At 45.3% G+C, this 22282-nt stretch overlaps 1 protein-coding gene across 4 annotated transcripts in view; it reads left to right on the top strand.

Moving 5' to 3' along the window:
* The window catches only part of prmt6 (protein arginine methyltransferase 6), a 46369-nt gene that overhangs the window by 15368 nt on the left and 8719 nt on the right, over positions 1-22282 (top strand). Inside the window, exons 5-8 of one of the 4 annotated variants that reach the window (XM_079490238.1) lie at positions 2278-2700; positions 3296-3541; positions 7642-8180; positions 8313-9320. In XM_079490238.1, coding sequence (XP_079346364.1) covers positions 2278-2700; positions 3296-3481 — 609 coding nt within the window. In that variant the 3' untranslated portion in view covers positions 3482-3541; positions 7642-8180; positions 8313-9320. Of the gene's footprint in view, positions 1-2277; positions 2701-3295; positions 3542-7641; positions 9321-22282 lie in introns of those variants that run through there. The other 3 variants (XM_079490237.1, XM_079490239.1, XM_079490240.1) reach the window with 3 other exon arrangements.

Raw genomic sequence — 22282 nt, forward strand, 5'->3', positions numbered from 1 at the left:
AGCAGTGGTTCCCAAACCTTTTCATGTCAAGGACCCCCAAATTGACTCTAAGTAGCCCGAGGACCCCCATTTGAAAAGATATGCCAGGGACCCCCATAAGAAGATTTTTACGACTCTAGCAGTGATTCTCAACCCGTTTAATTTCATGGACCCCCAGTGTGACATGCATTAGTCTACGGACCCCCCATTTAATGGCATTTCTATCTCTGGGACCCCCAATTCATATTGTAAAATCAATGTTAATTTAACTCTGAGAGTGTACAAATGGAACCTAACGGGTCTCAGAGTTTCAGACCCATAAGGATCCATTTGGTTCCTAATTATCATTTAGCTGGGGACCCCCTGGAACTCCCTCAGGGACCCCTGGGGGTCCCCCCGTACCCCACTTAAAAAAACAGTGACAGGCCCTACTGTGACAGGCTGCCTGCCCTGGCAGCAAAATGAATTGCAGCCGCATCATCATCCCGGGGGCGGGACTAAAACAAAATAATTCTATCTCCTCCTCAGGACCAGTACGGCGTGGACATGTAATTCTATCTCCTCCTCCTCAGGACCAGTACGGCGTGGACATGTAATTCTATCTCCTCCTCCTCAGGACCAGTACGGCGTGGACATGTAATTCTATCTCCTCCTCCTCAGGACCAGTACGGCGTGGACATGTAATTCTATCTCCTCCTCCTCAGGACCAGTACGGCGTGGACATGTAATTCTATCTCCTCCTCCTCAGGACCAGTACGGCGTGGACATGTAATTCTATCTCCTCCTCCTCAGGACCAGTACGGCGTGGACATGTCGTGATGTAATTCCGTCTCCTCCTCCTCAGGACCAGTACGGCGTGGACATGTCGTAATAATCCCGTCTCCTCCTCCTCAGGACCAGTACGGCGTGGACATGTCGTAATAATCCCGTCTCCTCCTCCTCAGGACCAGTACGGCGTGGACATGTCGTAATGTAATTCCGTCTCCTCCTCCTCAGGACCAGTACGGCGTGGACATGTCGTAATGTAATTCCGTCTCCTCCTCCTTCAGGACCAGTACGGCGTGGACATGTCGTAATGTAATCCCGTCTCCTCCTCCTCAGGACCAGTACGGCGTGGACATGTCGTAATGTAATTCCGTCTCCTCCTCCTCAGGACCAGTACGGCGTGGACATGTCGTAATGTAATCCCGTCTCCTCCTCCTCAGGACCAGTACGGCGTGGACATGTCGTAATGTAATCCCGTCTCCTCCTCCTCAGGACCAGTACGGCGTGGACATGTCGTAATGTAATTCCGTCTCCTCCTCCTCAGGACCAGTACGGCGTGGACATGTCGTAATGTAATTCCGTCTCCTCCTCCTCAGGACCAGTACGGCGTGGACATGTAATTCTATCTCCTCCTCCTCAGGACCAGTACGGCGTGGACATGTAATTCTATCTCCTCCTCCTCAGGACCAGTACGGCGTGGACATGTAATTCTATCTCCTCCTCCTCAGGACCAGTACGGCGTGGACATGTAATTCTATCTCCTCCTCCTCAGGACCAGTACGGCGTGGACATGTAATTCTATCTCCTCCTCCTCAGGACCAGTACGGCGTGGACATGTTATTCTATCTCCTCCTCCTCAGGACCAGTACGGCGTGGACATGTCGTGATGTAATTCCGTCTCCTCCTCCTCAGGACCAGTACGGCGTGGACATGTCGTAATAATCCCGTCTCCTCCTCCTCAGGACCAGTACGGCGTGGACATGTCGTAATAATCCCGTCTCCTCCTCCTCAGGACCAGTACGGCGTGGACATGTCGTAATGTAATTCCGTCTCCTCCTCCTCAGGACCAGTACGGCGTGGACATGTCGTAATGTAATTCCGTCTCCTCCTCCTTCAGGACCAGTACGGCGTGGACATGTCGTAATGTAATCCCGTCTCCTCCTCCTCAGGACCAGTACGGCGTGGACATGTCGTAATGTAATTCCGTCTCCTCCTCCTCAGGACCAGTACGGCGTGGACATGTCGTAATGTAATCCCGTCTCCTCCTCCTCAGGACCAGTACGGCGTGGACATGTCGTAATGTAATCCCGTCTCCTCCTCCTCAGGACCAGTACGGCGTGGACATGTCGTAATGTAATTCCGTCTCCTCCTCCTCAGGACCAGTACGGCGTGGACATGTCGTAATGTAATTCCGTCTCCTCCTCCTCAGGACCAGTACGGCGTGGACATGTCGTAATGTAATTCCGTCTCCTCCTCCTCAGGACCAGTACGGCGTGGACATGTCGTAATGTAATTCCGTCTCCTCCTCCTCAGGACCAGTACGGCGTGGACATGTCGTGCATGGCGGACTTCGCCCAGCGGTGCATCATGAACAACGAGGTGACGGTGACGCCCGTGACGGTGGAGGACGTGCTCTCGCACCCGTCGCGCTTCGCCGAGCTGGACCTGCGCACGGTCACGGCCGCCGAGCTGACGTGCGTGCGGGGCGCCTTCGAGTGCGAGTGCTTCGGCTCGGCCGCCGTCAACGCCCTGTGCGTCTGGTTCACCGTCACCTTCCCCATCGTGGGCGGCGGCGCCTCGTTGTCGTCGACCGCGCCTTTGGGGGGCGAGGACGGCGGCAGCAGCAACAACAACAAGCCCCTGGTGCTGTCCACGTCTCCCTTCCAGCCTGAGACGCACTGGAAGCAGGCCGTGCTCTACCTGGACGCGCCCGTGGAGGTGGTGCAGGACACCAAGGTAGAGTCCACCTCAACACTGCAATATCCACATACAAGATACATTAAAACAAATGGCGTTCTCAAATAAACATCATGACACATTGGGCATCTGAGCCAGTGTCGCATCTTTTTATTTTGGAGTGCCGCTTTTTCCACTTAGTTAGTTTTATGAGTTAAGTTATTTTCAAAGCTGAGCACCCACTGTCTCAACCAATCAAAGCTGAGGACCCACTGCCTTAACCAATCAAAGTTGGGCACCCACTGCCTTAACCAATCAAAGTTGGGCACCCACTGCTTCAACCAATCAAAGCTGAGCACCCACTGCCTCAACCAAGGGCAGTTTCCAGAGGAAGCGAAGCTCACCTGCTTTTCTTTCTTTACATAAAATAATACTAAACTGTGCACGTCACTCATAACATTCAAGAAGTTAACTCATTCCATGCCACGGGACGCCTTTGGACGCCTCCCCTTTATAAAAAAGGCAAAATAAGCTTAGGCATCAGCCTACACCTTTTCGGTGCCACCCCTGATTATGTAAACACAACTGTAAAAGGTATTTTAACATGCAACTGTAAAGCACCAAAATAAACAATTGATTCATTGATTGATTCCAGGTGGTGGGCGAGGTGACCATGCGCCCGTCGGAGGACAGCGCCAGACACATATGCATCCGCGTCGACTACGCCATCGGCGAGCACAAGCGTGAGTCCAAGAGCTTCTCCATCCCGGACGGCTACTCCTCCTCCTCCTCGTCATCCACGACCACCACGGCCACAGCGGAGCCACAACAGCAGCAGTAGCGTCCATAGATGGTCAATAGAGGAGGCTCCGGGCAGGGTTATCTGTAGCCTCGGTAGTCGGTAGGTACCCAGGACTTTGTTTTAGGTACCCAGGCTTTTGATTTAGGTACCCAGGCTTTGTTTTAGGTACCCAGGCTTTGTTTTAGGTACCCAGGCTTTGTTTTAGGTACCCAGGCTTTTGATTTAGGTACCCAGGACTTTGTTTTAGGTACCCAGGCTTTTGATTTAGGTACCCAGGCTTTGTTTTAGGTACCCAGGCTTTGTTTTAGGTACCCAGGCTTTGTTTTAGGTACCCAGGCTTTGTTTTAGGTACCCAGGCTTTGTTTTAGGTACCCAGGACTTTGTTTTAGGTACCCAGGCTTTGTTTTAGGTACCCAGGCTTTGTTTTAGGTACCCAGGACTTTGTTTTAGGTACCCAGGCTTTGTTTTAGGTACCCAGGCTTTGTTTTAGGTACCCAGGACTTTGTTTTAGGTACCCAGGACTTTGTTTTAGGTACCCAGGCTTTGTTTTAGGTACCCAGGCTTTGTTTTAGGTACCCAGGACTTTGTTTTAGGTACCCAGGACTTTGATTTAGGTACCCAGGCTTTGTTTTAGGTACCCAGGCTTTGTTTTAGGTACCCAGGCTTTGATTTAGGTACCCAGGCTTTGTTTTAGGTACCCAGGCTTTGTTTTAGGTACCCAGGACTTTGATTTAGGTACCCAGGCTTTGTTTTAGGTACCCAGGCTTTGTTTTAGGTACCCAGGCTTTGTTTTAGGTACCCAGGCTTTGTTTTAGGTACCCAGGCTTTGTTTTAGGTACCCAGGACTTTGATTTAGGTACCCAGGCTTTGTTTTAGGTACCCAGGCTTTGTTTTAGGTACCCAGGCTTTGTTTTAGGTACCCAGGCTTTGTTTTAGGTACCCATGCTTTGTTTTAGGTACCCAGGCTTTGTTTTAGGTACCCAGGACTTTGTTTTAGGTACCCAGGCTTTGTTTTAGGTACCCAGGCTTTGTTTTAGGTACCCAGGACTTTGATTTAGGTACCCAGGCTTTGTTTTAGGTACCCAGGCTTTGTTTTAGGTACCCAGGACTTTGTTTTAGGTACCCAGGCTTTTGATTTAGGTACCCAGGACTTTGTTTTAGGTACCCAGGCTTTGTTTTAGGTACCCAGGCTTTGTTTTAGGTACCCAGGACTTTGTTTTAGGTACCCAGGCTTTGTTTTAGGTACCCAGGACTTTGTTTTAGGTACCCAGGCTTTGTTTTAGGTACCCAGGCTTTGTTTTAGGTACCCAGGACTTTGTTTTAGGTACCCAGGCTTTGTTTTAGGTACCCAGGCTTTGTTTTAGGTACCCATGACTTTGTTTTAGGTACCCAGGACTTTGTTTTAGGTACCCAGGCTTTGTTTTAGGTACCCAGGACTTTGTTTTAGGTACCCAGGCTTTGTTTTAGGTACCCATGACTTTGTTTTAGGTACCCAGGCTTTGTTTTAGGTACCCATGACTTTGTTTTAGGTACCCAGGCTTTGTTTTAGGTACCCAGGACTTTGTTTTAGGTACCCAGGCTTTGTTTTAGGTACCCAGGCTTTTGATTTAGGTACCCAGGACTTTGTTTTAGGTACCCAGGCTTTTGTTTTAGGTACCCAGGACTTTGTTTTAGGTACCCAGGACTTTGTTTTAGGTACCCAGGCTTTGTTTTAGGTACCCAGGCTTTGTTTTAGGTACCCAGGACTTTGTTTTAGGTACCCAGGCTTTGTTTTAGTTACCCAGGCTTTGTTTTAGGTACCCAGGCTTTTGTTTTAGGTACCCAGGACTTTGTTTTAGGTACCCAGGACTTTGTTTTAGGTACCCAGGGGACTTTGTTTTAGGTACCCAGGACTTTGTTTTAGGTACCCAGGCTTTGTTTTAGGTACCCAGGACTTTGATTTAGGTACCCAGGACTTTGTTTTAGGTACCCAGGCTTTGTTTTAGGTACCCAGGGCTTTGTTTTAGGTACCCAGGACTTTGTTTTAGGTACCCAGGCTTTGTTTTAGGTACCCAGGCTTTGTTTTAGGTACCCAGGCTTTTGATTTAGGTACCCAGGCTTTGTTTTAGGTACCCAGGACTTTGTTTTAGGTACCCAGGCTTTGTTTTAGGTACCCAGGCTTTGTTTTAGGTACCCAGGCTTTGTTTTAGGTACCCAGGGCTTTGTTTTAGGTACCCAGGACTTTGTTTTAGGTACCCAGGCTTTTGATTTAGGTACCCAGGACTTTGTTTTTAGGTACCCAGGCTTTTGATTTAGGTACCCAGGACTTTGTTTTAGGTACCCAGGCTTTGTTTTAGGTACCCAGACTTTGTTTTAGGTACCCAGGCTTTGTTTTAGGTACCCAGGCTTTGTTTTAGGTACCCAGGCTTTGTTTTAGGTACCCAGGCTTTGTTTTAGGTACCCAGGCTTTTGATTTAGGTTACCCAGGCTTTTGTTTTAGGTACCCAGGCTTTGTTTTAGGTACCCAGGACTTTGTTTTAGGTACCCAGGCTTTGTTTTAGGTACCCAGGACTTTGTTTTAGGTACCCAGGACTTTGTTTTAGGTACCCAGGCTTTGTTTTAGGTACCCAGGCTTTGTTTTAGGTACCCAGGACTTTGATTTAGGTACCCAGGCTTTGTTTTAGGTACCCAGGCTTTGTTTTAGGTACCCAGGCTTTGTTTTAGGTACCCAGGACTTTGATTTAGGTACCCAGGCTTTGTTTTAGGTACCCAGGGCTTTGTTTTAGGTACCCAGGCTTTGTGTTAGGTACCCAGGCTTTGTTTTAGGTACCCAGGACTTTGTTTTAGGTACCCAGGACTTTGTTTTAGGTACCCAGGCTTTGTTTTAGGTACCCAGGCTTTGTTTTAGGTACCCAGGACTTTGTTTTAGGTACCCAGGACTTTGTTTTAGGTACCCAGGCTTTGTTTTAGGTACCCAGGACTTTGATTTAGGTACCCAGGACTTTGTTTTAGGTACCCAGGACTTTGATTTAGGTACCCAGGACTTTGATTTAGGTACCCAGGACTTTGTTTTAGGTACCCAGGCTTTGTTTTAGGTACCCAGGCTTTGTTTTAGGTACCCAGGCTTTGTTTTAGGTACCCAGGGCTTTGTTTTAGGTACCCAGGCTTTGTTTTAGGTACCCAGCCTTTGTTTTAGGTACCCAGGACTTTGTTTTAGGTACCCAGGACTTTGTTTTAGGTACCCAGGGCTTTGTTTTAGGTACCCAGGCTTTGTTGTAGGTACCCAGGCTTTGTTTTAGGTACCCAGGCTTTGTTTTAGGTACCCAGGCTTTTGATTTAGGTACCCAGGGCTTTGTTTTAGGTACCCAGGACTTTGATTTAGGTACCCAGGCTTTTGATTTAGGTACCCAGGACTTTGATTTAGGTACCCAGGCTTTTGATTTAGGTACCCAGGCTTTTGTTTTAGGTACCCAGGACTTTGTTTTAGGTACCCAGGACTTTGTTTTAGGTACCCAGGCTTTGTTTTAGGTACCCAGGCTTTGTTTTAGGTACCCAGGACTTTGTTTTAGGTACCCAGGCTTTGTTTTAGGTACCCAGGACTTTGTTTTAGGTACCCAGGCTTTGTTTTAGGTACCCAGGACTTTGTTTTAGGTACCCAGGACTTTGTTTTAGGTACCCATGCATTTGTTTTCGTTCGCTTTCGAGCTCCAAAATGGGAACAGCCTGGGGGGGGGGGGGGGGAATCCATTGGAAATTCTTGCATAGGAAGCGAAGCCGCACTTCCTGGTATTTCACTAACCGATAACAGACAGTGCAGGGGGGGAGGGGCGATGACGGTCCATAATTAGTGGTGACGTCAGTGTTTTCTCCGCTGTTTTCTACCGGGGGAGGGGAGGGGAGGGGAGGGCAGGGCAGGGGAGGAGGGGGGGGCGGTCAGGTGCTAATGGGATTCACCGCCTGTTTTTCGACCGGCACCAGCCCCCCCTCTAGACCAGAAATCATTCAGGCTGGGCCAGGCTACGTTTCTTTTTGGGACCGATCACCGATTGTTTTTATCTCACAATCGGCCGCCGATACCGATCTTGTGGGAAATTTTAATATTTCCAAAAAGTATTATATGTCAAAACCCATGTCAAAATTGTTCCTGTGTTTGTGTGTGTGTGGGGGTATCATACTATATTATCTGATTGACTTTTTATACCACTTAAATGGTGTAAAAGACGTCTCTCTCCAGGTCGGGGTAAATTGCAGATCACCGATCGAGTCCATTTGGAGTGAGATCGATGGATCGGAGCAGCTCTAGTCTCTGTCCGTTCCGGACTGGGGACTCAGTGGACCAACAACGGTAGCGTTGCCGTGCGGGAACGTGCGGTATCGTGCAATGCAGCAGTTCTCAGACTTTCTTTGTCTTTATTTTCAAGGACCCCCTGTCACACCCCTGAGTGAGGGTATGGGACCATGATGACTTAGGGGTGGGCGATATGGAAAAATTTATATATATTGCCATTCTTTTTTCAAGCAGTATCAAGATCCACCATCTTGTCACAGTTTACGTTTCATGTTTTTTTATGGTTATTTTTCAAGTTACTTAACTCGTGGGGCAGCGGCGGTTACCCTGACTTCGCCAGATTGCAGCAGTATTGAGTTCCAGTTCCCTCCTGCCTGCATCTGGGATCTCTCAAGCAGAAACGATGAACCCGGAAGCAGCGGGACAAACATTTGATATCTCCATAATAATTTCGAGTTGTAGTCTTGTTAGGTTGTGTTTACATTAGAGTTGTAGTCTTGTTAGGTTGTGTTTACATTAGAGTTGTAGTCTTGTTAGGTTGTGTTTACATTAGAGTTGTAGTCTTGTTAGGTTGTGTTTACATTAGAGTTGTAGTCTTGTTAGGTTGTGTTTACATTTGCACTGTGGCAGCGCTTCAATATGTCATAAGTCTCGCGTTGATCCCGCCTCTAGCGGCCTCATACAGCCGCATATCGCTCCTCTAGTGGCCTCATACAGCCGCATATCGCTCCTCTAGCGGCCTCATACAGCCGCATATCGCTCCTCTAGCGGCCTCATACAGCCTCATATCGCTCCTCTAGCGGCCTCATACAGCCGCATATCGCTCCTCTAGCGGCCTCCTACAGCCACATATCGCTCCGGCCAGAATTGGACCGGAGTACATCATCTCTGCCTGAGAGTTCCCAGACTCTCCCTGCTGGCAGAATGCAAATGTTGTCCAGCAGGGGGAGTGGTTTCACCAGTCTAAGCGGCGGTGGCTCAGGGGTAGAGTGGCCGGATGGGAACCACAAGGTAGGGCTTCCACTTTTTGACTAGTTGACTAGTTGCCTAGTTTACTAGTCGACTAGTTGTTTAACTACCTATTATGTAAAAAGTTATTTTTATTTTTTTAATGATATTTGTACATTTTAAAAACTGTACATTGGTGACTATAATCTAGCATTCTAGCTGATCTTGAGGCTTACAAAAAAAACGGGGGAAAAAATAAACTCCTTTTTGTTTTTCCTCTTATCAACTAGTCCACTAGTACCAACAAGGTCGACTAGTGGATTTACTAGTCGACTAGTTGAATAGTCGACTAGTTGCTTAAAGCCCTACCACAAGGTTGCCAGTTCGATCCCTGTGGGCTCCCCCAGAGTCAGTGTCGAAGTGTCCTTGAGCAAGACTCTGAACCCCTAATTGCTCCTGATTTGCAGGTTGGTGCCTTGCATGGTTTCCGCCGCCATCTGTGTGTGTGAATGGGTGAATGTAATGCACAATCTATGTAAAGCACCTTTGGATAAAGGCGCTATATAAATGCACCATTTACCATTTTATTCAATGCCAAGTACCGATTTAACTGATTCTTCATGAAATCCCATGACTGCCAAATACTGATTCTTAACCCAATTAGGTCTGACGTCAAAATAAAAAAAATGTCTTCTAAACTCTGACAGTTTTCTGAAATACCTATGTTTTCTGTATTAGTGGTGCTCAATATTTCATGTCAAGGACCCCCAAAAATGATATGTAATTGGCCTCCGACCCCCATCTGGAAATATGTTGTTCCAGGGACCCCCCCAGAAGCAAAGATTTGAGTTAAAAAAATATATATATTCCAAATTTGTGCTACATTTTCACGATTTAAAAAAAATAGCAGACCTACAAGCTTGTAGCGCGCCACTCGGTGACGCGTAACGGTCCATTTGGTTCCATGTGTTACACGCTCAGAGTTACAGACCCATAAGGGTCCATTTGGTTCCATGTGTTACACTCTCAGAGTTACAGACCTGTAAGGGTCCATTTGGTTCCATGTGTTACACTCTCAGAGTTACAGACCCATAAGGGTCCATTTGGTTCCATGTGTTACACTCTCAGAGTTACAGACCCGTAAGGGTCCATTTGGTTCCATGTGTTACACTCTCAGAGTTACAGACCCGTAAGGGTCCATTTGGTTCCATGTGTTACACTCTCAGAGTTACAGACCCGTAAGGGTCCATTTGGTTCCATGTGTTACACTCTCAGAGTTACAGACCCGTAAGGGTCCATTTGGTTCCATGTGTTACACTCGCAGGCTTCCATTGACAATGAATGGTAGACTGCATCTTTGCATCGTCATGTCGCTGGCTTCCATTGACAATGAATGGTAGACTGCATCTTTGCATCGTCATGTCGCAGGCTTCCATTGACAATGAATGGTAGACTGCATCTTTTCATCGTCATGTCGCTGGCTTCCATTGACAATGAATGGTAGACTGCATCTTTGCATCGTCATGTCGCTGGCTTCCATTGACAATGAATGGTAGACTGCATCTTTGCATCGTCATGTCGCAGGCTTCCATTGACAATGAATGGTAGACTGCATCTTTGCATCGTCATGTCGCTGGCTTCCATTGACAATGAATGGTAGACTGCATCTTTGCATCGTCATGTCGCTGGCTTCCATTGACAATGAATGGTAGACTGCATCTTTGCATCGTCATGTCGCTGGCTTCCATTGACAATGAATGGTAGACTGCATCTTTGCATCGTCATGTCGCTGGCTTCCATTGACAATGAATGGTAGACTGCATCTTTGCATCGTCATGTCGCTGGCTTCCATTGACAATGAATGGTAGACTGCATCGTTTGGGGCAGTTCAGTGGTTTTCAAGCCTTTTCATATCAAGGGCCATTTTACATGTATTTGACCTGTACGTGCCCGCCGCAGTCGGACACCGGCCTACTTGGGAACCTAATGATATACGTTGTCATAGCACCCGTGTGAAATATCTACTAATGGTCCATTTGGTTACCAACTCCATCATGTAGCTGTATGGGGACCACTTGGAACCTCCCTCAAGGACCACTGGTGTTCCCTGGACCACTGGTTAAGAACCTCCCTCAAGGACCACTGGTGTTCCCTGGACCACTGGTTAAGAACCACTGGTCTAGTTCATTGACTTGAATCTGTGTGTCCGTATGCGCTCTCTCTCTCTCTCTCTCTCGCTCTGTCTCTCTCTCTCTCTCTCTCTCTCTCGCTCTGTCTCGCTCTGTCTCTCTCTGTCTCTCTCTCCTCTCTCTGTCTCTCTCTCTCTCTCGGTATCTGTCTCTCTCCTCTCTCTGTCTCTCTCCTCTCTCTCTCTCTCTCTCTCTCCTCTCTCTGTCTCTCTCCTCTCTCTGTCTCTCTCTCCTCTCTCTCTGTCTCTCTCCTCGGTCTCTGTCTCTGTCTCTGTCTCTCTCTGTGCCTCTCTCTGTCTCTCTCTGTGTCTCTCTCTCTCTGTCTCTCTCTGTGTCTGTGTCTCTCTCTCTCTGTCTCTCTCCTCTGTCTCTGTCTCTCTCTGTGTCTCTGTCTCTCTCTGTGTCTCTCTCTCTCTGTCTCTGTCTCTCTCTGTGTCTCTGTCTCTCTCCTCTCTCTCTCTGTCTCTCTCTCTCTCTGTCTCTGTCTCTCTCCTCTGTCTCTCTCTCTCTCTCCTCTCTCTGTGTCTCTGTCTCTCTCCTCTCTCTCTCTGTCTCTCTCTGTGTCTCTCTCTGTCTCTCTCTCTCTGTCTCTCTCCTCTCTCTGTGTCTCTGTCTCTCTCCTCTGTCTCTCTCTCTCTGTCTCTCTCCTCTCTCTGTGTCTCTGTCTCTCTCCTCTCTCTCTGTCTCTCTCTGTGTCTCTCTCTGTCTCTGTCTCTCTCGTCTCTCTCGATGCTGAGTTTTACTAACACCACTTTGTCCTCGAAAGTCAATTTTTTTTGTGGTGGAAAATTCATAAATTATTAAAGCCCAGATGTCACTGTCACTTGTGATTTCACATTTCTGTTTGTTGTTACTTACTGTAAATGGGTTCACCATGATTTCTCTTACTGTAAGTGGGTTCACGATGATTGTTCTTACTGTAACTCGGTTCACGATGATTTTTCTTACTGTCGGTGGATTCACGATGATTGTTCTTATTGTAAGTGGGTTCACGATGATTGTTCTTACTGTAACTCGGTTCACGATGATTTTTCTTACTGTAAGTGGGTTCACTATAGTCTCTTCCACAATCTCCGAATGCTATATAGAGTCTGGTCCTATAGCCCCCATGAGCTGAGTAAGGAATGCTATATAGAGTCTGGTCCTATAGCCCCCATGAGCTGAGTAAGGAATGCTATATAGAGTCTGGTCCTATAGCCCCCATGAGCTGAGTAAGGAATGCTATATAGAGTCTGGTCGTATAGCCCCCATGAGCTGAGTAAGGAATGCTATATAGAGTATGGACCTATAGCCCCCATGAGCTGAGTAAGGAATGCTATATAGAGTCTGGTCCTATAGCCCCCATGAGCTGAGTAAGGAATGCTATATAGAGTCTGGTCCTATAGCCCCCATGAGCTGAGTAAGGAATGCTATATAGAGTCTGGTCCTATAGCCCCCATGAGCTGAGTAAGGAATGCTATATAGAGTCTGGTCCTATAGCCCCCATGAGCTGAGTAAGGAATGCTATATAGAGTCTGGTCCTATAGCCCCATAGAGTATATAAAGGATAGAGACCGAACTGGAGCACTAGCCCCACCCCCAAGCTATTCATTTCGATGAAGTTGCTCAGTGGCGTTTTGAAGCACCCGGAAGACTGCCGGAAGTACCTCCTCCGGACCTCAAATTTGAGGTCCGGGGTGACGTATGGGTGACGTAGGGAGTGATGGTCCTACGTGTCCGTGCACGGGTCCGCCTGCAGTCCTTCCTCTTACCACTAGGGCCCAGAGCTTCAACGTTGGAGCGCCTCCCTGGCCCCTTGTATAGCCCCCATGAGCTGAGTAACGGAAGCTGCCATTTCCGTTCACGAAAATATATTTTAAAATGTCTTTACATTTTATTTTTGTATTTTCTTTTCTGCTAGGTTCTAGGATATTTCTTAATGATTAACCAAAAAACAACTAAAATCGTCCGATACCATCACTAAATAGAACGCTAAATAACACGTTTAAAAACGCCTCTGTCGTCGTGGGAGGTCCTGAATAAGACGTTAAATAAGTCATTTAGTGAGTTAAAGCAACAAGTTCCTGGATTTCAGTAATACATTCAGACACCCTTCCTGAGTTGACGACAAGGGAATACAATAATGTCCTAATGACTACTGTATCACAATATAACCTTTCAGGGGGAAAATTGAAATCATATTTGCTGGCTGTGTTACAGTAGATTAAGGCTTGTATAATAAGGCCACTCGGCTGCAAGCAATTTATTCCCCTTATTTTTGATGACATGTGGCTTGATGTCTCTTCATGGTCGGAGCTGTAAACACAGAATCCCATTCAGAGTATCTAATTAATCTTTCTATTCTCTACTTTAAGCAGAACGTAATTAATCATTATATACTCTGTACTTGAGTGAGAATTACTGAAGGAAAACAAAAAAACCTGTCATTGTACAACCGGTGGTGGAAAAAGTACTCAATTGTTTTAAAGGTATATTCAGTGATTTCACTTAATTCAAATATTACTTATTTTTTTGTTTTGTTGTGATAATCCTCTCCCTACTATAGAGTGTGCTGACCATATGAGGAGTTCCTCCCTGTCCCCTGGGGGTCAAAAAACCGTAGGTTTCGTTTTTGGCTAGGTGACCTGCAGCCTTCATCCAATCAGGATAGAGATGGATGGGCCTTCCGCCAATCACGATCGACCGGGGGCGGGCCTTGGTGTGTGTGCTGTTGGCCTGTTGCCTGTCCCCCCCCTCTGTATTGTGTGCATGTGCACATCTTGTTACCGGGGCAGACCAGGGTTTATTTTCTCTCTAAATCACCCAAATCACTGAATGCTCCTTTAATGAAGTAAAAGTATCAATTCTGCAAAGTAGAAATAGCCTACCTGGGACGTGCAGAGGGTGTTAGAGAGGCAGGGGCTGACATCCCGTAAGAGGGCGCTTTTGGACAAACATAGCAAACAGCTGATCTACAAGCTGCACCGCGTTGTGAGCTTGTAGATCAGCTATTTTCGGGGGCCAACCCAGCACTCTTTAGCTAGTGGAGATGCAGTGATTTGTAAACAAATGTGTTCCTCTAAACTGCCTCCCCCTGGCCAGCCGGGGCGCCTGATGGAGTGGAAAGGAACTGGTTGGAATAACGTGTTCCTTCCACGCGCTATACGTCCAACCAGGGAAACTCCCCCCCTGTCAGGTGTAAAGGAGAAACTTGGACACTCAGGCATGAAGGAAGCATGAGTTCAAGTCCGTTGCTCTCCCCAGGTTGGCGGAGGGTGTGTAGAGCCCAGGATCACATTAGATAATTGACACAGGGGTGAAAAATGGGTTACAAAATCTGGGATAAAAATTATTAAAATAAAATAATTAATATAAATGTGTTCAACGCAAAATACTGTGTTCAAGTTCAGGAGACTTCGGGGGGGAAAAAGCTATTCTCCTGAGGGGGGGGGGGGACGACACAGTAATGTGAATCCGACCTTAAACTTGCAGGGGTTCAATGTCTGGTTCTAGGGAGGACAAAATGGCCAAACCCATATTCTGGATGTTGTTGTTCAAAGAAAATATGATATTTTGTTCCTCTGCTGTTTATCTGCTCTGCTCTCTGAAACACGGCTGATGGTTTTCTCTCTCTCTGCTCTGATTGCCTTCTTTGTTCACCAGCCTTGGAAAGGAAATGGCATAATGGTTGAAAATAGATATAAATATTTTAACCACATGAACCCTAGACTAGAGCAGGGGTTCTCAACCCGTTGGTCGCGACCCCCTGGGGGGTCGCCAACATTTTTTGGGGGGTCCCCAAATTATTAAAAAAAAATTAAATAAATGTTTTTTTTGCAACTAAATGGCTGGAAAAGAGAAATGAAGAGTTTACATAGTACACATGCATACACTTTCCTTAATGATTATATCTGGTTTCAGTATTTATTCATGATGTATTTTCACTATTATTATATGGTTATTGTAGCGGGCAATTTGTATTGGGGGTGGGGAGGGGGGGCGGGGCGGGGGTCACGAGACACGGCCAAAGCATTTCTGGGGGTCCCCGGATCAAAACGTTGAGAACCCTTGGACTAGAGTATAACCCTTATTCTAAGTCCTAATAGAAATGAGTAGCCGTGCAGCACACGATACATCTACGTCTATTTCACATTTAGCAGCAGTGGCAGCACATTTTAGTTTTAGTCACATTTTAGTCACCTGTTTTAGTCGATTAAATCTACAGTTGATTTAGTCGAACAAAATGTATTTTGCAGGCCTTGATGCCGTCGTAATGACTGTTTTTACACTTGCTGAAAATAGCGGATCTACAAGCTCACAACGCATTGTGAGCTTGTAGATCGGCTTTTTTCAGCATGCAACTAATTGTAAAATGACTTATAGTGGATCTCTTGTCCACTAGTCCCTTCCTAACATTTTAGTCTAGTTTTTATTTGACGAAATTGTCAGTATATTTAGTTTTAGTCATCATAGCTTAGTTTTCATTTCGTTTCCATTTAGTTTTCGGCAGTGGAAAAAGGTAGTCGACGAAGGTAGTCAACTGTATAGAAATCCTTTGAAAATATACAAGCTCACACTGAGTCACATTGTGTACAGTAACGTAAGTACTTTTGCTTAACTATACTGTACTTAAGTACAATTTTGAGGTACTTTACTTGAGTATTTCCAACTTCAAATACTTGTACTCCACTACATCTCGGATCCAAATGTTGTATCCACTATATTTATTTGAAAACATTGGTTTTTAGTTACTTCGTAGATTTTGATTATTATTAGAAAACGTACATTAACCACTTCAGAAATATACATTCCAGCCATTTGAAAATGGCAGATCTACAAGCTCACAATGTGTGGCGATGTGAGCTTGTAGATCGCATTGTGAGCTTGTAGATCGGCTATTTTCAAAAGACTGCTAAAAATGTGAAAGCTTAACATGGGACATTCTGCACATCGAGTATACTTTGATACGTTTGGATCTTTAAGTGCAGGGCGGGCGGCGGTGGCTCAGCGGTAGAGTGGCTGGATGGTAACCGCAAGGTTGCTAGTTCGAACCCTGTGGGCTCCCCCAGAGTTAGTGTCGAAGTGTCCTTGAGCAAGACACTGAACCCCCAATTGCTCCTGATGTGCTGGTTGGTGCCTTGCATGGTTTCTACTGCCATCGGTGTATGAATGTGTGTGTGTGAATGGGTGAATGTAATGCACAATCTATGTAAAGCGCCTTGGATAAAGGCGCTATATAAATTTACCATTTACCATTTATGTTGATACCACTGCTAAGGGTAGAATTTTGAACTTTTACTTGTAACAGAGTATTTCTACACTGCAGTATTGTTACTTTTACATAATTCTTATTGGATCGGGTCCATATATATATACGGACCCTTTTAGTACAGAATGAGATCATATCGACATCGGTTATATCGGCCATAACAGCAATTCATTATATCGTATATCGATATGGGCCAAAATGTCTCATCGGTACTTTCCTAAACGAGACGCGTCATTCTTCACCTAGTGAGCTGCTTCAACTTGTAGCTTTGGGGACCTTTTTTCCGGGTTTCCCTTCATAATGGGAGTGGATGGAAGTTGACGCGACTGTCTGCCTAATGTCGATCTTTTCAGTCGCTGGGTTTGTGTGAGAACATTTGGCTTCTTTAAACAAGAACATAGCAGGCTGTATGGAGGCAGATAACATTCTAGACTAGTATTGCAAAAGATTCCCTGAAGAACACACTTGTAACGAGTCAGGGGGAAGCAAACGACATCCATTTCTCTCCTCATTGACGCTGACATTCCCAGTGACATCTCAACCTGCTGCCAGCCAGCCAGGGTACTTTGGCTTGAATTGGGTCTCCTTCTATAAAACGGTGGCAGCGAAAATAAAACGGCTCACAGATTGAACGAGGTGTCCAGAGAATGGAAATGTCAAACGCGGTCTGTTTCTCCCGTCCAGGCATCCAGCCGCTCGCTCTCTGCCGGGAGCGAAGAATCGAACTCCCTCCAGGCATGCATGCCTGACCGCTCTCTCTCTCTCTCTCTCTCTCTCTCTCTCTCTCTCTCTCTCTCTCTCTCTCTCTCTCTCTCTCTCTCTCTCTCTCTCTCTCTCTCTCTCTCTCTCTCGCTGCTAAATGCAAAGCTAATTGTGTCCCCGTCGCTGCCTCTGAATCATTTGGAAAGCATTAGGAACAGTGCTGAAACTTTTTAACCCATTTTCACCTAAGAAAAGATTCTACAAAATGTCTTCTAAATCCTAAAAAAACCTAAATGTTTCGTCGTTCTCAAACATGTTCATGTCAAGGACCCCCCAAAAAAGATGTAATTGGCCGCCGACCCCCACCTGAAAATATGTTTTTCCAGGGACCTCCCCCAGAAGCAAAGATTTGAGTTGAAAACATTCACTGTGAAAGAAAATATTAAAAGATTTCCGGCACATTTTCACGATCTACAAGCTCGTAGCGCGGCACTCGGTGCCGCGCTACGAGCTTGTAGATCTGCTTTTTTTCAACAGCTAAATGCTTAAAAAAAACCAAAAGGGGTTCTCCCGTCCAGAATGGGTTAATGGGATTATTTGGCCCCGGGCGGCATCGTCGCACGGCAATTCAGGTGGCAATCAATAGACTTTGTGTGCTTAATCTAAGTTATATCAAGACTCGTTCAGAGTGAGGGGAGGCTCGGACGGCGCGAGACAAGCCTTTTTAAGTGCATTGAAGTAACGGTGGTATTGTGAAGTAACGGTGGTATTGTGTATTGAAGTAACGGTGGTATTGTGCGGAGACTGTCGGCGTAAAGTCTGTGTCAGCTTTGCATGGCTGTCGATGCCTGCGTGTCGGCCTCTGTGAAGCGAGCCTAGTGCGCTGGGCTGCTGCTGCTAAAGAGGATATCTCTGCTGTCGGGACGAAACCTCATTACTCCAAAATGTTCATTTTTCAGGAAATGAAAAATGTACATTTTTCAGGAAATTAAGAACACCTTATATTTTTTAAAACAAAGCAATACAGCCTCATCAAAGTTGGTGTTGTAACTTTATATATTGTCAATTACTTGCATGAGAAGGAGAGAGGTGGTGGAGTTAGTTGTTTTAGCAGAGATTTTGAGGGTCCAATGGAGTTTTGGACAAAGGTTTTGTCCAAAGCACTTTTTACTACTTTCCATTGGTTCAATATTTTCACACACAGACGTAAAGGGTGTTCAATAGCACTGATTTATGAAACAACACACAGACGTAAAGGGTGTTCAATAGCACTGATTTATGAAACAACACACAGACGTAAAGGGTGTTCAATAGCACTGATTTATGAAACAACACACAGACGTAAAGGGTGTTCAATAGCACTGATTTATGAAACAACACACAGACGTAAAGGGTGTTCAATAGCACTGATTTATGAAACAACACACAGACGTAAAGGGTGTTCAATAGCACTGATTTATGAAACCACACACAGCCGTAAAGGGTGTTCAATAGCACTGATTTATGAAACAACACACAGACATAAAGGGTGTTCAATAGCACTGATTTATGAAACAACACACAGACGTAAAGGGTCTTCAATAGCACTGATTTATGAAACAACACACAGACGTAAAGGGTGTTCAATAGCACTGATTTATGAAACAACACACAGCCGTAAAGGGTGTTCAATAGCACTGATTTATGAAACAACACACAGACGTAAAGGGTGTTCAATAGCACTGATTTATGAAACAACACACAGATGTAAAGGGTGTTCAATAGCACTGATTTATGAAACAACACACAGACGTAAAGGGTGTTCAATAGCACTGATTTATGAAACAACACACATACGTAAAGGGTGTTCAATAGCACTGATTTATGAAACAACACATAGACGTAAAGGGTGTTCAATAGCACTGATTTATGAAACAACACACAGACGTAAAGGGTGTTCAATAGCACTGATTTATGAAACAACACACATACGTAAAGGGTGTTCAATAGCACTGATTTATGAAACAACACACAGACGTAAAGGGTGTTCAATAGCACTGATTTATGAAACAACACACATACGTAAAGGGTGTTCAATAGCACTGATTTATGAAACAACACACAGCCGTAAAGGGTGTTCAATAGCACTGATTTATGAAACAACACACAGACGTAAAGGGTGTTCAATAGCACTGATTTATGAAACGACACACAGACGTAAATGGTGTTCAATAGCACTGATTTATGAAACAACACACAGACGTAAAGGGTGTTCAATAGCACTGATTTATGAAACAACACACAGACGTAAAGGGTCTTCAATAGCACTGATTTATGAAACAACACACAGACGTAAAGGGTGTTCAATAGCACTGATTTATGAAACAACACACAGCCGTAAAGGGTGTTCAATAGCACTGATTTATGAAACAACACACAGACGTAAAGGGTGTTCAATAGCACTGATTTATGAAACAACACACAGACGTAAAGGGTGTTCAATAGCACTGATTTATGAAACAACACACAGACGTAAAGGGTGTTCAATAGCACTGATTTATGAAACAACACACAGACGTAAAGGGTGTTCAATAGCACTGATTTATGAAACAACACACAGACGTAAAGGGTGTTCAATAGCACTGATTTATGAAACAACACACAGACGTAAAGGGTGTTCAATAGCACTGATTTATGAAACCACACACAGCCGTAAAGGGTGTTCAATAGCACTGATTTATGAAACAACACACAGACATAAAGGGTGTTCAATAGCACTGATTTATGAAACAACACACAGACGTAAAGGGTCTTCAATAGCACTGATTTATGAAACAACACACAGACGTAAAGGGTGTTCAATAGCACTGATTTATGAAACAACACACAGCCGTAAAGGGTGTTCAATAGCACTGATTTATGAAACAACACACAGACGTAAAGGGTGTTCAATAGCACTGATTTATGAAACAACACACAGATGTAAAGGGTGTTCAATAGCACTGATTTATGAAACAACACACAGCCGTAAAGGGTGTTCAATAGCACTGATTTATGAAACAACACACAGACGTAAAGGGTGTTAAATAGCACTGATTTATGAAACAACACACAGACGTAAAGGGTGTTCAATAGCACTGATTTATGAAACAACACACAGACGTAAAGGGTGTTAAATAGCACTGATTTATGAAACAACACACAGACGTAAAGGGTGTTCAATAGCACTGATTTATGAAACAACACACAGACGTAAAGGGTGTTCAATAGCACTGATTTATGAAACAACACACAGACGTAAAGGGTGTTCAATAGCACTGATTTATGAAACAACACACATACGTAAAGGGTGTTCAATAGCACTGATTTATGAAACAACACATAGACGTAAAGGGTGTTCAATAGCACTGATTTATGAAACAACACACAGACGTAAAGGGTGTTCAATAGCACTGATTTATGAAACAACACACATACGTAAAGGGTGTTCAATAGCACTGATTTATGAAACAACACACAGACGTAAAGGGTGTTCAATAGCACTGATTTATGAAACAACACACATACGTAAAGGGTGTTCAATAGCACTGATTTATGAAACAACACACAGACGTAAAGGGTGTTCAATAGCACTGATTCATGAAACAACACACAGACGTAAAGGGTGTTCAATAGCACTGATTTATGAAACAACACACAGCTGTAAAGGGTGTTCAATAGCACTGATTCATGAAACAACACACAGACGTAAAGGGTGTTCAATAGCACTGATTTATGAAACAACACACAGACGTAAAGGGTGTTCAATAGCACTGATTTATGAAACAACACACAGACGTAAAGGGTGTTCAATAGCACTGATTCATGAAACAACACACAGACGTAAAGGGTGTTCAATAGCACTGATTTATGAAACAACACACAGACGTAAAGGGTGTTCAATAGCACTGATTTATGCCAAAAAAAAAAAAAAAAACCTCAAAAATGGAGTTATGAGGTTTCCTCCCAACAGCAACGATATGGTGGCAGGCAGGCTATAGCTGTGTCCTGCATGAGAGACCGATGCCAGGCCATGTCCTAACGCCTCCCTCTCTCTCAGGACACAGCCTGCCTGCCACCACTATCCTCTTTAGCAGCAGCACAGCGCTGATGCCAGGCCGTGTCCTAACGCGCTGGGCTGCTGCTAAAGAGGATAGTGGTGGCAGGCAGGCTGTGTCCTGCATGAGAGACCGATGCCAGGCCATGTCCTAACGCGCTGGGCTGCTGCTAAAGAGGATAGTGGTGGCAGGCAGGCTGTGTCCTGCATGAGAGACCGATGCCAGGCCATGTCCTAACGCGCTGGGCTGCTGCTAAAGAGGATAGTGGTGGCAGGCAGGCTGTGTCCTGCATGAGAAACCGATGCCAGGCCATGTCCTAACGCGCTGGGCTGCTGCTAAAGAGGATAGTGGTGGCAGGCAGGCTGTGTCCTGCATGAGAAACCGATGCCAGGCCATGTCCTAACGCGCTGGGCTGCTGCTAAACAGTGTTGTTTTCGTCGACTAATACTATGACAAAAGTGTTTTTTTCACTGATAACTGAATGGAAACTACATGAAAACTAAGCTATGATGACTAACACTGAGACTAAATATACTGACAATTTCGTCAACAAATAAAAACTAGACAAACTGTTAGGAAGGGACTAGTGGACAAGAGATCCAGTATAAGTAATTCAACACTTGGTTGCATGCTGAAAATAGCAGATCTACAAGCTCACAACACGCACAACTAGACTAACACTAAAACATTCCAGGTGACTAAAATGTGACTAAAACTAAGTGAAAACTAGACTAATGACTAAAACTGAAATCAAAATGTGCTGCCAAAAACAACACTGGTTCCAGGTGGTCCCCATATGCAGCTAAATGATAACCTGACTCCGCCAGATGGGGCAGCAGAGAGTACACTGGGTTCTGCTGCCCCATCTGGCGGAGTCAGGTTAGCTAAATGATGGAGAGCCATGGTAACCAAATGGACCCTCAGATCTTTGAACTCCCTTATAGTTACAGCTAAATGATGGAGAGCCATGGTAACCAAATGGACCCTCGGATCTTTGAACTCCCTTATAGTTACAGCTAAATGATGGAGAGCCATGGTAACCAAATGGACCCTCGGATCTTTTAACTCCCTTATAGTTACAGCTAAATGATGGAGAGCCATGGTAACCAAATGGACCCTCAGATCTTTTAACTCCCGTAGTTACGGACGGTCCATTTGATTTCATTTTACGCTCTCAAGAGTACAATTATTAAGCATACACTACTTCAGGGGTTCTCAACGTTTTTGGCCGGGGACCCCCGGAAATGCTTTGGCAATGTCTCGGGACCCCCGCCCCGCCCCCTCCCGACCCCCAATATAAATTGACTGCTACAATAACTTTAAACCATTTTGGGCGGGAACCCCTTTTGGTGTTTTAAGCATTGTTATAATTTAGCTATTGAAAAATAGCAGATCTACAAGCTCATAGCG

Source organism: Electrona antarctica (genome assembly GCF_951216825.1).
Source record: "Electrona antarctica genome assembly, chromosome: 20".
Classification (NCBI taxonomy): Eukaryota; Metazoa; Chordata; class Actinopteri; order Myctophiformes; family Myctophidae; genus Electrona; species Electrona antarctica.